At 47.6% G+C, this 16,199-nt stretch overlaps 1 protein-coding gene across 3 annotated transcripts in view; it reads right to left on the bottom strand.

Moving 5' to 3' along the window:
• Window positions 1-16,199, bottom strand: part of COL6A6 (collagen type VI alpha 6 chain) — a 336,531-nt gene that overhangs the window by 158,453 nt on the left and 161,879 nt on the right. For all 3 annotated transcript variants that reach the window (XM_030206331.1, XM_030206323.1, XM_030206339.1), the window contains one exon: window positions 12,818-12,896. In XM_030206331.1, coding sequence (XP_030062191.1) covers window positions 12,818-12,896 — 79 coding nt within the window. The remainder of the gene's footprint in view (window positions 1-12,817; window positions 12,897-16,199) is intronic.

The following is a 16,199-nucleotide window of genomic DNA, read 5'->3' as shown; positions in this document are numbered from 1 at the left end:
TGATAATTTTCTTTCCTTTAGTCATAGCAGATGCAGCCATTACAGATGGGTTGTGTCCATCAACCAGCAGAGGGAGATAGAGAGCACACTTTTTTCAGTGCCTCATACCAGCTTGCTCCACTGCCTCTCTTCAGTATTTGAAGCTTCCAAAGCAGTATGGCAAACCGCAATGGGAATAACATGAGCTTTCCTCACAGCGAACGATGGCCCTACAACAAAGGGCATTAACTCAGAATGGAGGGAATGAAACATCCTCCCGGAGGGCATAAACTCATCCTCCACTGAGACATAACTGGAGGGAATAAACTCATCCTCCAAAACATGAAACTGGAGGGAATTAAGTCATCCTCCCTTAATTGAACAAGAATCCTGAAGACTGTTTTCCGACTTTCTCCCAAGGACGGAATCTCCAGGAAACATGAACAGAACCTGAAATAGATTCACAGCAGATAGCATCAGACAGGGAGAGATCATGGCTGCATCTGCTATGACTAAATGAAAGAAAATTATCACGGTAAGAACCTAATTTTCCCTTCCTTGTCATCAAGCAGATGCAGCCATTACAGATGGGATGTATCAAAGCAATCCCTAGATAGGGTGGGAACAAGCCACACCACGCGCCAGCACTTGCGCTCCAAAATGTGCGTCCCTCCTAGCAGCCACATCCAGCCTGTAATGTCGGGCAAAAGAGCTTAGAAGCCCATGTTGCTGCACTACAAATCTCTTGAAGAGAGAGTGCTCCAGTTTCAGCCCAAGAAGAGGTTATCAATAGAAATCAAACAAAATAAAACATGGAAAAGAAAATAAGATGATACCTTTTTTATTGGACATAACTTAATACATTTCTTGATTAGCTTTCGAAGGTTGCCCTTCTTCGTCAGATCGGAAATAAGCAAATGTGCTAGCTGACAGTGTATATAAGTGAAAAACATTCAAGCATTGCTATGACAGTCTGACAGGGTGGGAGGATGGGGGTGGGTAGGAAGTATGCATGGGGACATCAAAGTATACCATTGGTATTCTAACAGGGTGGGTGTGGACAGGTGAGGGGAGGGTGATCAACAGAGACATACAGCTTTATGGTTTATAATGGGCTAGGAACCCCAGGTCCTTGTTAAGTCCTTTCTGTTGGGTGTTAAAATATTCAATCATTCTGACTTCAAAGGTCTTACGTTCTTGTATGGTTTTAAAGTTACCTTTGAGGATTCTCACTGTGAAGTCACTGGTGCAGTGTCCTGGTCTTGTAAAATGTTGCCCAACAGGCGTGGGAACCCTGCTGGCACCAGCATTGTTTATATGATGTCTATGTAAATTGAATCTTGTCTTAAGCATCTGGCCTGTTTCTCCAATATAGCATCCTTCATTACATTTTTTACACTGAATGATATATACCACATTGGAAGATGAGCAAGTGAAAGATCCCTTTATGTTGAATGTCTTTCCTTTGTGGATGACTTTGGGGTCCTGTGAAATATTTTGGCATAGTTTGCAACTGGATAAATTACAGGGAAGTGTGCCCTTCTGTTCCTTTTCAGTCTGTGAAGGAAGTTTACTTCTGATTAGCTTGTGTTTTAAATTGGGTGGCTGTCGGAAGGCCAGTACTGGTGGGGATGGGAATATCTCTTTCAGTAATTCATCCTCCTGGAGTATAGGTTGTAGATCTCTTATGATTTTCCTCAGTTTTTCCAGCTCTGGATTGTATGTCACTACAAGCGGGATTCTGTCTGTGGATTTTTTTCTTTTTGTACTGTAGCAGATTCTCCCTGGGTGTTTTGAGGGAGGAGGCAATATTCTTGGAGATTATTTTGGGGTTGTAGCCCTTCTGTTTGAAGGATTCAGTCAGAGTTTTAAGGTGTCTGTCTCTGTCCCCTGGTATCTTGTGGCTTGGCTGTAAATGATGGATCTTTTTGTATGTGAAGGATGGAAGCTGGAGTTGTGGAGATAGCTACATCTGTCTGTGGGTTTCTTGTATACAGATGTTTGTATACAGCCATCACTGATTGAGACTGTGGTGTCCAAAAAATTGACTTTTTCTGGGGAGTAGTCAATTTTGAATCTGATTGTAGGATGGTATGTATTGAATGCAGAATAAAATTGTTTCAGAGTTTCTTCACCCTCCGTCCAAATCATAAAAATGTCATCGATGTACCGGTAGTATTTTAGAGGTTTGGTCTGGTGTGTATTCAGAAATGTCTCTTCCAGCTCAGCCATAAAAAGGTTGGCATATTGGGGTGCTGTCCTGGTGCCCATCGCAGTGCCCATTATTTGCAGATAGATATCATTGTTAAAGTGGAAGTAGTTGTGAGTTAAAATGAATTTGATTAATTTTGTAATAGTTTCTGGAGAGTATTGATGGTCCAGTGTGGATTTTTTTAGGAGTCTTCCACATGCAGCTATGCCATCCGCATGTGGAATGTTGCTGTATAGTGATTCTACATCCATCGTGACCAGAAGGGTGTTAGGTGGTAGTTGCTTGATATTTTTCAATTTATTCAGAAAGTCTGTGGTGTCTTGTATGAAGCTGTTAGTTTTGTGTACGAGAGGTTTCAGAATTCCCTCTATGAATCCAGATATTTCTTCCGTGAGTGTGCCAATACCTGATATGATTGGTCTGCCAGGGTTTCCCAGTTTGTGGATCTTGGGTAGCATGTAAAATGTGCCTACGGAAGGTTGATTTGGTATGAGTTTCTTCAGGTGAGGTTGCGCTTGTGTAGGAAATGTTTTGATAAGGTCTTTCAGCTGTTTTGTGTAGTCCTGTGTGGGGTCCTCAGTTAGTTTCCTGTAGTATTTATTGTCTGAGAGCTGTTTGTGGCCCTCTTCAATGTATTTTTGTATGTCCATAATTACCACTGCGCCTCCTTTGTCTGCGGGTTTGATGATAATGCGTTCGTTAGTTTGTAGGGTTCTTATGGCCGCTCTTTCTGGTGGGGTAAGATTGTACAGAATTCTTTTTTGTTTGTTGGAGAGTTGCGATTTAACCCTATGTCTGAAACTTTCTATGTAGTTATCCAGTTTGTAGTTTTGTCCCTCCTGTGGGGTGAAATAAGTGTTCTTCTGTTTAAGACTGTATTTCGGATCATTTGATGTCTCTCTATTGTGGAAATGTGCTTTAAGACGCATTTTTCTGAAGAATTCTTCTAGGTCTGAATATAGCTGGATTTTATCTAGGTTATTCGATGGGCAGAATGAGAGTCCTTTGGAAAGCACAGAGATCTCATGTTGTGATAATTGATGGTTCGAGAGGTTTATTATCCCCATTTGGTTTGCATCTGTAAAGGTGTGATCAGTATTCCCTGGTTTGTTTGGGCTCTGATTTTCACATGCCTCAGATGTGTATCCAAGTGTCTCCAAAGTGTCTGGAGCTGTTGGTTCTGCAGAGCTGTAGCTATTCAAGGATAAGCAGTTTCTCTCTCTTTGATTTTGAAGAAGAGAATATAGCTTTATTTCCTTTTTGCGGATAGCAATGTATTGTTTTTCTCCCTGGATGTTATGTAGGTCCTCTTTAAGTTGGTTCACAAGGTGTGGATGTAATTCCTCCATGTTCCTCATGGTTACATCCCTTTGGGTTTGTATTATTCTTTTTTTCTTGTAGAGTTGATGTATAAGTTCATTTCTTAATTTCTGACTAGTGCGTTTGCAGAGTTTCTCTGCATAGTCAGAATTGTAAGTAGTAGCCAAAGGATTTTTGATCCTCAGTCCTTTGGGAATGATGCCATTCTTCTTGCAGATTGTCAGAAAGTAAAGATGACTGTTTACTTTTGTTTCTTTTTCCAAAAGTTTGTTCATTTGCTTTTTCATGCGGCTGTATGCGGTATCTTCCATCTTAAGTAGAGGAGTGTGGTAGCCGTGTTAGTCCACTGTTAAGGTTATCAATAGAAATCAAACAAAATAAAACATGGAAAAGAAAATAAGATGATACCTTTTTTATTGGACATAACTTAATACATTTCTTGATTAGCTTTCGAAGGTTGCCCTTCTTCGTCAGATCGGAAATAAGCAAATGTGCTAGCTGACAGTGTATATAAGTGAAAAACATTCAAGCATTGCTATGACAGTCTGACAGGGTGGGAGGATGGGGGTGGGTAGGAAGTATGCATGGGGACATCAAAGTATACCATTGGTATTCTAACAGGGTGGGTGTGGACAGGTGAGGGGAGGGTGATCAACAGAGACATACAGCTTTATGGTTTATAATGGGCTAGGAACCCCAGGTCCTTGTTAAGTCCTTTCTGTTGGGTGTTAAAATATTCAATCATTCTGACTTCAAAGGTCTTACGTTCTTGTATGGTTTTAAAGTTACCTTTGAGGATTCTCACTGTGAAGTCACTGGTGCAGTGTCCATGTTTTATTTTGTTTGATTTCTATTGATAACCTTAACAGTGGACTAACACGGCTACCACACTCCAGCCCAAGAAGAGGAAATTCCTCTAGTGGAATGCACCTTAAAGGCATCAGGCGGAGGCCGGCCGGCAAGCAAATAAGCTGAAAAGATAGATTCTTTGAGCCAGCGGGCAATAGTGGCTTTAGACGCTGGAGACCCTCTGCGAGGACCTGATAGCAAAACAAACAGATGATCAGAGGTCCTGAAAGAGTAACTCACAGATATTGCAGCAGAGTCCTGCGCACGTCCAACAGGTGCAATTGCCCAAAATATTCTGGAAACTCCTCCTTGACAAAGGAGGGCAAGAAAATAGGTTGGTTTAGGTGAAACGCTGAAACCACCTTAGGCAAGAAGGAAGGCACGGTCCGAACCGTGACTCCGGACTCTGAAAATTGCAGAAAAGGGTCTCTACAGAACAGCGCCTGGAGCTCTGACACCCGTCTCGCTGAAGTAATGGCCACTAAAAAGATGGCCTTCAATGTCAAATCGGTCTCTGTAGCACACCGAAGCAGTTCAAAGGGAGCACCCTGAAGGGCTTTCAGCACTAGCCCCAGGTTCCAAGCTGGACAAGGTGCACACACGGGAGGACGGAGCCGAAGCACCCCTCTAAGAAACCGTGCCACATCTGGATGAGCAGCTAAAGACACGCCTTCAACCTTGCCACGCAGGGAGGCCAACGCTGCCACTTGCACCCGCAGGGAATTATAGGCCAAGCCTTTTTGTACACCATCCTGCAAAAAGTCCAGAATCGGCGAGACAGGAGCCCGCAGGGGTGTGATCTCTTTGGAAGCACACCAGACTTCAAACTGGTGTCAAATCCTGGCATAAGCCACGGAAGTGGAACGCTTGCGGGCTTGCAGGAGAGTGGTAATTACTTTATTGGAATAGCCTTTGTCTCTCAATTGCGCCCTCTCAATCGCCAGGCCATAAGACCAAATCGGCAGGCGTCCTCCAGGTCACCGGACCCTGTGACAACAGGTTGGGAACCAGAGGTAACTGAAGGGGATCCTCTACGAGCATCTGTCGGAGGTCCGCATACCAAGGCCTCCTGGGCCAATCCGGGGCGACAAGAACCACTTCTCTTGGATGAGGCCGAATCCGCAGGAGCCCCTATCAAGGGCCACGGAGGGAGCACATACAGTAGGCCCAGAGGCCAGGGTTGAGCCAAGGCAACCAACCCCGCCGAGCGAGGATCTCTCCGTCTGCTGAAAAAGCACGGGACTTTGGCATTGGTGCTTGTCGCCATTAGATCCATCACGGGCTTGCCCCACTTGGCACATATCTGCAGGAATACTTCGTCTGCAAGTTCCCACTCCGCTGGATCGATCTGATGCCTGCTTAGATAATCGGCTTGCACGTTGCTCTGACCTGCAATGTGAGCTGCCGACAGAAACCGTAGATGCAGCTCAGCCCAGTGGCAAATTTGTTCGGCCTGTGCGGCTAGAGCTCTGCACTGAGTGCCGCCTTGTCGATTTATGTAGGCCACTGCTGTCGTGTTGTCCGACATCACTCTGACAGCCAATCCTTCCAGGGTCACTTGAAAAGCCAGAAATGCCTGAAACACTGCTTTCAACTCTAGGCGGTTGATGGACCACTCCGACTCCTCGGGTGTCCATAGACCCTGGGCATGCTTCCCCTTGCAATGTGCGCCCCAGCCTTTCAGGCTGGCATCTGTCACCACTAGGCACCAATCGGGGAGCGCCAGCGGCATTCCTCGCCACAGCATGCTGTCTGAGAGCCACCACTCCATACTGAGTCGGGCCGCAGGGAGCCAAGAGAGTCTGTATTGATAATCCTGAGATACTGGAGACCATCTTTGGAGTACAGCATACTGTAGAGGTCTCAGGTGCGCTCTCGCCCAGGGCACCAGTTCCATGGTGGCCGTCATCGATCCAAGCAGCTGGACAATGTCCCAAGCTCGCGGGCGGGGCATCCTCAGGAGCAGATGGACCTGATTCTGAAGCTTGCACCGCCTTTGCTCGGGTAGGTACACATACCCCGAGGCTGTGTCGAACCTGGCCCCCAAATATTCTAGAGGCTGCGAGGGGGTCAGGTGACGTTTGGCCAAATTGATGACCCAGCCCAGAGATTGAAGTACTGAGACCAATCTGGCTGTTACATGCTGAGTCTCTGCAGCAGAGTTTGCTCGAATGAGCCAGTCGTCCAGGTACGGGTGAACCCGAATACCCTCTCGCCTTAGAAAGGCAGCCACTACCACCATAACCTTCGAAAAGGTGCGGGGAGCTGTGGCGAGGCCAAAAGGCAAGGCCCGGAACTGGAAATGCTTTCCCATCACCGCAAACCTCAGAAACTTCTGGTGCGGGGGCCAAATTGGTATGTGCAAGTAAGCTTCTTTCAGGTCCAGAGACGTGAGAAACTCTCCTGGCTGTACCGCCGCAATGATGGGGTGCAGGGTTTCCATGTGAAAATGCCGCACTCTCAGGGACTTGTTTAATTCTTTTAAGTCCAGAATAGGGCGAAAAGACCCTACTTTTCACGGCACCACAAAGTAGATGGAGTAGCGGCCGCAGCCATGTTCGGCGGGAGGTACCGGGGACACGGCCCCTATCTGAATCAGACCTAGCAAAGTCTCCTCTACCGCTGCCCGTTTGGCGGCAGAACCGCATCGGGACTCCACAAACACGTCTCTTACAGGGGCGTCGAACTCTATTCTGTAACCGTCTCTGATCAGGTCCAAGACCCACTGATCTGAGGAAATGTTGGCCCACTCCTCGGCAAAGAGGGAAAGACGTCCTCTGATGACAGGACTCGAGGAGAGGGCCGGCGCACCATCATTGAGAGGGTCACCCCTGAACTCCAGGCCTTGAGCCAGTGGCTGTGGAACGTTTGTCCGAGCGAAAGGAGTTCCTCTGCTGAAAACGGGCACGAGAAGTGAACCCAGCAGAATGCCCTGGGCGGTACCTTCGAGCTTCACGGAAGCGAGGTCTGTAAGAGGAGTGGACCGCCGCACCCTTAGAGGAAGGCCGAGGCCTATCTTCGGGCAAGCGCTGGGGTTTAGCTTCACCCAGGCCCTTCACAATTTTCTCCAACTCCTCACCAAACAGGAGAAGGCCTTGAAAGGGCAACTTCACCAACCTTTGCTTAGAGGCTATGTCTGCCGCCCAATGCCGTAGCCAAAGAAGACGGCGAGCCGCCACTGCTACTGCCATGTGTTTAGCCGAAGCTCTGACAATATCATAAAGGGTGTCAGCAAGAAAGGAAAAGGTCGACTCCATCCGCGGAGCCACATCTGAAAAGGGCTCCGCTCCATCACCGGGCTGTTCCACTGCCTATTGCAACCAAGCCAGGCAGGCTCTTGCAGCATAACAACTGCATGCAGTTGCCCGAATAGTGAGACCTGCAATTTCAAATGACCGTTTAAGTGCCGATTCCAGTCTTCGGTCTTGAATATCCTTCAGGGCAACACCTCCTTCAACAGGGAGGGTAGTTCTCTTTGTCACAGCTGTGACTAGGGCATCCACTTTAGGCAGAGCAAAGCGAGCCATATGCTCCTCACTCAGAGGGTATAATTGCCCCATAGCCCTGGAAACTTTCAAAGGTCCCTCGGGGTCAGCCCATTGAGCCGAAATAAGCTCTTGGATGGAGTCATGCAAAGGAAAGGCTCGAGCAGGCTTTTTGGTACTAGCCATCCTAGGATTCACAGAGGAGGCTGTACCACTGGCAGGGTCCTCAATAGAGAGAGCCTGCAGGGCATCAGAAATAAGCGCTGGCAGCTCATCACGGTGGAAAATCCTCACCGCGGAGGGATCATCCAGATCCTGAGTCACTTCTGCACCAGACTCTGGCTCCTCAGACCATGAAGGCCTGCCAGAGTCCTCCGAATCCTCGCAGCCCGACCACGGGGGGGGGGGGGGGGGGGGGGGGGGGGAGGAGGTGCAGCACTCTCTGAAGGGGAATGAGCCCTTCTGCACTTCATATTCTGCCAATTATCAGGGAATAACGCCTCAGAGGGCATACCCAGGCTAGAATCCACTGGGGGGGGGGGGGGGGCATTAGAAGAGGCCCCTGCAGGGCTTTGTGGGAGAGCTCTTTTAAGCATGTATGCTTTATGCATTAATAAGACAAAATCAGGGGAGAAAAACTCACCCTGGGCACCCGGATCTCTGCCGGGGCTAGTAGCTCTCATATCAGCCTCACTCCGAGGCCTCCCCCCGGGCTCAGGACTCTCCATCTCAGTGGAGGACGCGCCATGTGGTAAATTTAAAATGGCGTCCGCTGCCAGCTCAGAGCGCGAAGAATCGTTGCTCGCCATGCTCGGGACGGCTCTAACGTTTGTACAGCACGATTTACAGAGCCCCGCTGCTGATCTGCACTTGCCACACTTGGAACAGTGCTTTACTGTCTCCGCAGCCATCGCCGAAAACGGCGGTAAAATTCAAAATGGCGGTTCGTGCCAAATCGTCCCAATCGCGGGCCCACCCTGGAGGAGTCAGAAAACACTCTTACCTCACTGGACCGAGTATCACAGCTCCGGTCCCACAGAAAAAGGCAAGGAAAAACCTCTGTTCCAGCGTCTAAGCGTTTTTTTTTTTTTTTTTTAAGCTGTGAGGAAAGCAGAGGTATATAGAACTCCAGAGGCTCAGGTGAGTGGGAAAGGCAGGGAAAGGGCGAACCTATGTGCCTGCATCCACTGTTGGTGGGGAAGGACAGGGAAAGCTAAGCAACGTGTCCACATCCACGGAGGTATGGGCAAGGCAGGGAAAGGGCGAACCTATGTGCCTTTAAAGTGAAGCTGCTATAGCCTCCAACACCCCTGCTAACAACTGGCAAAAGCACAGGAGCAACCTCCAGGCAGATTTTAGATGGAGCTCGAAGAAGCTGCAGCCACTCTGCTAGGGGAGATAGAGAATACTGAAGAGAGGCAGTGGAGCAAGCTGGTATGAGGCACTGAAAAAAGTGTGCTCTCTATCTCCCTCTGCTGGTTGATGGACACAACCCATCTGTAATGGATGCATCTGCTTGATGACAAGGAAATGGAGGACTTTAAGTTAGTTAAGATATTGCTGCAGAACATGGCGGCAAGATTGATATTTAGACGGAGTAAATATGAGAGAGCTACTCCATTACTGTATAATTTGCATTGGTTTAATGTTAACTGTAGGATACCATTTAAGTTGGCTAGTCTAATGTATAAATCGTTCTATGGAGATAATTCTAAGAGATTAGTTCATTATTTAGAATTTTCATCATCCTTATGTATAGCTCAGAAACAACAATGTCTGAAGTATAATTATCCATCAGTTAGAAAGATACAGAAAAAAATCTTACCTAGAATCGTCTTTTTAGTAACAGGGTGTGAAAGTCTGCAATAATTTATCCTTAAGGATTCACAAAAATCAGTCATATTTTTTATTTTGGAAATCTTTAAAGAACTCGTTTATTTGAAGATAAGTAATTATTAATGGGATAAAGTATGTGGACGTAATATTTCCATTGTAATTCTTCTGAAATGCAGACTGTCTTTTTTCTCTGTTATTACTACTACTACTACTATTTAACATTTCTAGAGCGCTACAAAGTGTACGCAGCGCTGTACAAACACAGAAGAAAGACAGTCCCTGCTCAAAGAGCTTACAATCTAATAGACAAAAAGTAAAGCATTTAAATTTAAAATATATAAGCAGTCAAGCACAAGAGAACAGTCACAGAAGGACAGAAGATGTTGAAGGGTGGTCAGTGTGATTAGGTGTAACTCTGGTTGGAGTAGTGGGAGAAGGTGATAGAAGAATAGAAATGGGTGAGGTAAAGTAATGAGTGGGTTGATAGGGAGGTTATATAAGACATGTCACTCTAGGGGTGGGTGGGTAGAGGGGTAGGGTGGGTGGAAGCAGGAGAAGGTATTCTCTGCAGCCTATCTGTGAGATGGAAAATGCTCTCTGAAGCTGCTGCTATAAGTTGTTAGTTTTCTCTCCCTGAAAGAGATCCAAGCCACACCCACGAAGTTCAAACTGTCAGTGGAGAGGGTGAGGGGAGGAAATGGCAGTGCTTGATGAAAAAGAGAGCTCAGTTTGATAGGAGATATACTATAGGATGTCATTCTGAGGCCAGGCTAAGTCTAAAGCAGGAGAAGGTATTCTCTGCAGCCTATCTGTGAGATGGAAAATGCTCTCTGAAGCTGCTGCTATAAGTTGTTAGTTTTCTCTCCCTGAAAGAGATCCAAGCCACACCCACGAAGTTCAAACTGTCAGTGGGGAGGGTGAGGGGAGGAAATGGCAGTGCTTGATGAAAAAGAGAGCTCAGTTTGATAGGAGATATACTATAGGATGTCATTCTGAGGCCAGGCTAAGTCTAAAGCAGGAGAAGGTATTCTCTGCAGCCTATCTGTGAGATGGAAAATGCTCTCTGAAGCTGCTGCTATAAGTTGTTAGTTTTCTCTCCCTGAAAGAGATCCAAGCCACACCCACGAAGTTCAAACTGTCAGTGGGGAGGGTGAGGGGAGGAAATGGCAGTGCTTGATGAAAAAGAGAGCTCAGTTTGATAGGAGATATACTATAGGATGTCATTCTGAGGCCAGGCTAAGTCTAAAGCAGGAGAAGGTATTCTCTGCAGCCTATCTGTGAGATGGAAAATGCTCTCTGAAGCTGCTGCTATAAGTTGTTAGTTTTCTCTCCCTGAAAGAGATCCAAGCCACACCCACGAAGTTCAAACTGTCAGTGGGGAGGGTGAGGGGAGGAAATGGCAGTGCTTGATGAAAAAGAGAGCTCAGTTTGATAGGAGATATACTATAGGATGTCATTCTGAGGCCAGGCTAAGTCTAAAGCAGGAGAAGGTATTCTCTGCAGCCTATCTGTGAGATGGAAAATGCTCTCTGAAGCTGCTGCTCAGGGTTGCCAGGTGGAAAATTTTTTTCCAGCCCACTGGAGCCCAAAAAACAGCCCAAAAACCGCCCAAACACAAACCCCGCCCCTGACACCCCCACCCCGCGTCATCACCCCCGCCCCCGCCGTCATAAACCCCGCCCCCGCCGTCACCGGCCCCGCCTCCCACGTCACCGGCCCCGCCTCCCCGTCATCGGCCCCGCCTCTTACGTCATCGGCCCCGCCTCCCCGTCATCGGCCCCGCCTCCCACGTCATCGGCCCCGCCTCCCACGTCACTAACCCCGCCCAAAACGTCATTAACCCCACCCAAAAACGTCACTAACCCCGCCCCCCCGCGGCCGAAAAAACCGCCCGAAGCACAAAAACCAGCCCAAAAAACCGCAACCCGCCGCGGGCAAAAATTTCCCGCGGCGGGTCGCGGAAAACCGCCCAATTGGGCGGTAAAACCGCCCACCTGGCAACACTGCTGCTGCTATAAGTTGTTAGTTTTCTCTCCCTGAAAGAGATCCAAGCCACACCCACGAAGTTCAAACTGTCAGTGGGGAGGGTGAGGGGAGGAAATGGCAGTGCTTGATGAAAAAGAGAGCTCAGTTTGATAGGAGATATACTATAGGATGTCATTCTGAGGCCAGGCTAAGTCTAAAGCAGGAGAAGGTATTCTCTGCAGCCTTTCTGTGAGATGGAAAATGCTCTCTGAAGCTGCTGCTATAAGTTGTTAGTTTTCTCTCCCTGAAAGAGATCCAAGCCACACCCACGAAGTTCAAACTGTCAGTGGGGAGGGTGAGGGGAGGAAATGGCAGTGCTTGATGAAAAAGAGAGCTCAGTTTGATAGGAGATATACTATAGGATGTCATTCTGTTATCCATTTAGGGGCCCTTTCACAAAGGCGCGTTAGGTGCTACATGCACCTCCTAGTGGTAATTTTAGATCTGGCACGTGCCCATAACGCCTGAATGATTTATGTATTTATTTCCTCCCACACATGTTGCTTCCAGCGGTGAAAGGCAGTTGACGCTCACCGACCGGTTAATGTGCGTGTAGCGCACGAGCCCTTACTGCTAGATCAGTAGGTGGCATTAAGACCTCAGGCCGGTTTTGGATGTGCTCTGGTTTCAGTTTTACCACATACTCTTTACCCATCCCATTAAAAAAAGCCCTTTTTACAGATGCGGTAAAAACTGGCCCGGCACACACCCAATACACACACACGCCTACACCACCGCAGGTCACTTTTTACGTGGCTTAGTAAAAGGACCCCTTAGAATCTTAATGGAACTTAGCAGATTATACAAATTGGATACCATAGCATTTTGATGTTCTGGTATGAAAATTAACGCACTAAAAACAACATTAATTTTGAACCCTGTGAAACACATTCAGAGAAAAAGTACTGTTGTATACAGTTCTGCCTTTAATGTTACCCTTCAACTTACTGCACTGCAAAAGTGATACCTCATAGGCATTCACCATCCTGACCACAGCGTGCAACCTCAAAGGCTTCAATGGTTTCATACAGAATCAGAATTACCGAGTTGTAACCAGTGAAAATCACCAACATTCCACTCATTTGAGGCACAGAAGGTAATGAGCTAATACCTTGCATACGGAGAGATTCTGAGCTCTTTTTTAGCCTTTCTGTGGTATCATCCAGTCCATCAGTAAATATCAATAAGATCTGTAAGAATATTACCAAATTAGCACTTCAGCCTTATAAGAAAATTCTGTGTTCAAATTTCTAGGCAGTTTATTGTTCAACTTGATAAAAACAAACCCCTGTCCCAGATTACCCTGCTTTAATGGCTGAACAATCATTGACTCCATTACATGCTCCCTGCCCCATGCATGCCAAACATTACTTTGCTGGTGGGGATGCCAAGGTCCCTCCAGCCCAATAAATGCAGTGCTGCCGCTCCCCTGTGCCTCACGCTGCTTCCTTAAGGGGTCCATTTAATAAGTTGCGATGAAAATGGGCTGTGCTAGTGTAGGCGCATGTTTTGGGTGCGCGCCGATAAAAAGGCCTTTTTAAATTTTTGCAGAAAAAATGGACGCAATCATTTTGGGTCTCAGACCTTACCACAACCCATTCACTTAGCAGTAAGGTCTCACGTGGTAACTGTGTGGTAATTGTCTATGCGCATAGAATGACGATTATCACCCAGTTTCCGCTGTGTGCAGGAAAAATAAAAATTATTTTCCGGTGCGCGTAGCGGAGTCGCATAAAAAATGAAATTACCGCCCAGACCACATGGTAGCCGAGTGGTAACTCCAAACTGACGCACGTAAGACGTGCATACGCGCCTATGCGGCTCAGTAAAAGGGCCCCTAAGGTAGATTCTGGTGCATTTCAGCTGCAAACGCTGGAACTTCTTGCGCATGTGCGAAATGTCCTAGTGTCAGGGGCTGAAGGCACGCCACCAACTTATGCCTTATGGAAGCTGCACGAGGAGGAGGGGAGCAGCGGCACTCTATTTATTTGGTTGACAGGGCTTCAGACAAAGGGGTACTGTAGTTCTGGAGGGGGTCTGAGCCCAAAGTGGGGGGCCTAGGCCCCTCTGTGTCTATGCCACCGCTTAGCACTCCCTTTTCATGAGAAATGATGCAAAATTGCCAAAAAGCGCTCTACTTTAACAGGAAGTAGAAGCACTGATTACTTTCACTTCCTGTTTTGTGGTTAGTGTCCTGGCATAGAGACTCATCTCCATAGAGCCTAAAGACTCTGGCCCTTAACTCAGAAGCATCCCCATTTGTAAACAGCAACATTTACACATTTAGATTAGAATATATGTGGAATGTCATTTTAGAAAAAGGACCATTTACATGTTTGTTTTGCCAGGACTCGAGGAGGGGTATAATCGAATGTGGGCGGCCATCTCTAAGGGCGGCACCACGAAGGGGCAGGGCAAACCGTATTATCGAAAGATGGGCGTCCATATTTTTTTCGATAATATGGTTGGAACCGGCCAAATGCCAGAGGTAGTTGGGTTTGAGATGGCCGTTTTTGTTTTTCAGCGATAATGGAAACTAAAAGCGGCTATCTCAACCCCGGCTAAATTCAAGCCCTTAGGTCATAGGAGGAGCCAGCATTTGTAGTGCACTGGTTCCCCTCACATGCCAGGACACCAACCGGGCACCCTAGGGGGCACTTCTAAAAATAAAAAAATATATATACTGTGATAAACTCAGTGACCGCCCTATCCTGAGGAGACCGCCAGAGGGCGCTCTCAACCTGAAAACCTGGGATATGCCCATTCTGGTCACTAGAGGGAGCCAAAGGGGATATACCAGTGTAGTGACCTGAAGGGACAGCTAGGGGGTACTCGTGGTATAGGACCTGTCCTTCCCTGAAGAGGCCACCAGGGGGAACTCTCAAGAGTAGAAGCTGGAAAGTTGGAGAGAGTTCTGGGTCTGGACCTTTCTGGAAGTAGGGGAGAGAGGCCTATAGAGGTGAGGTGGATTATTGGCCACCCTATATAAAGCACCCTCTAAGCCAAGGAGGAAGAGAGATGGGAGCCTAGTAAACCTGATAGAGAAGAGACGGGATGAGAGCTTGGAAAGCCTGCTGGAGGAGGAGTACCAGGAAGAGAGAGAAAAGGAGACTCTGAAAGTCTAGGAAGGTACTTACCAGACCCTGTTGATGGACTTGTGAACCAGGCCATGTTGTGATGGTCTTGTGACTTATTTAAACTGAACTAACAGCCGTGGGGTGGAGGATAGGACCGTAAGGTTAATGAGAGTAAAGAAGGTCCTATCCAGGGGTGGTGGCTGTTATACACTGAGACCCAGGGTGCCCACAGTAGATGGGCTCAGTGAGTAAATTTGTGAAAAAGTACTAACTAGAAAGAAGTTGTTCCCACAGGGATGGAACTAATAAAGTGAATTTACATATGTTGGACTGCCTAATCTGCATATTTGTGAAGTCTGGAGAATCCGAGTTAGAGGCCCAGGAAAAGTGCAGTGGGTCACTGGCCGTGAACCAGCGGAGTGACCGATACACACTGGACAGAACAGGGAAGGATTCCCAGCAGGAGGAAGGCATGACAGAGCAGTCGCCGTGAGTAAGGAAGGAGCTCAGGATATAGAGGTGGGTGCTTGCCAGCAACTGGGAGAAGACCAGCCAGTGTCTTGCTCAAGAGCCTAGGACAAGTAAGGCCAGGTAGAGAGCAGAAAGGGCACATGTCCTTACTGACTGGCCAGACACCCAGTGCCCAGTAACCTGGCTCCCAATCCACTACCGTATACAGTTCAAGCTTCTTCTATTGACCTTCAAGTGCACTCAATCTGCTGCCCCCCATTACCTCTCTACCCTCCTCTCCCCGTATGTTCCCACCCGTAACCTCCGCTCTCAGGACAAATCACTCCTATCTGTACCCTTCTCCACCACCGCTAACTCCAGACTCCGCCCCTTCTGCCTCGCAGCACCTTATGCCTGGAACAGACTTCCTGAGCCCATACGCCATGCGCCCTCCCTGCCCATCTTCAAGTCCTTACTCAAGGCCCATCTCTTCTCCCTTGCTTTTGGCGCCTAACCACCTTCCCCATTCCTGTTACCTACACTGACTGCGTAGTCTATTACCGTTAGATTGTAAGCTCTCTTGAGCAGGGACTGTCCCTCCCCGTGTTTAAACTTGTACAGCGCTGCGTAACCCTGGCAGCGCTATAGAAATGCTAAGTAGTAGTAGTAGTAGTAGTAGTAACCTCAAGAGGGCTTAGTTCAAGAATACTCTGAGAAGAGAAAGATAAAGGAAACTCCTTTGGCTTGAACTGTTTGTTTCCATGCTGTGTTTGCTGGAGTTACCCAGGCTTTTGGTTGGAACTGTTGGTGGCTGAGCAGTTTGCCTGACCAATTGTAGTATACAGCTTGGCTTGAGAAGCCAAGGGATCTCCGAGGAGTCTGGCAAGTGAGACCCTGACCAGCAGAGGGCTGCATTTCTGAATCACCCAGTGGCCAGGAGCTTCACAATACAAATAGCTCCTAGGT

Source organism: Microcaecilia unicolor, chromosome 1 (genome assembly GCF_901765095.1).
Source record: "Microcaecilia unicolor chromosome 1, aMicUni1.1, whole genome shotgun sequence".
In the NCBI taxonomy this organism is placed as follows: Eukaryota; Metazoa; Chordata; class Amphibia; order Gymnophiona; family Siphonopidae; genus Microcaecilia; species Microcaecilia unicolor.
This window is presented reverse-complemented; position numbering and strand designations above follow the sequence as displayed.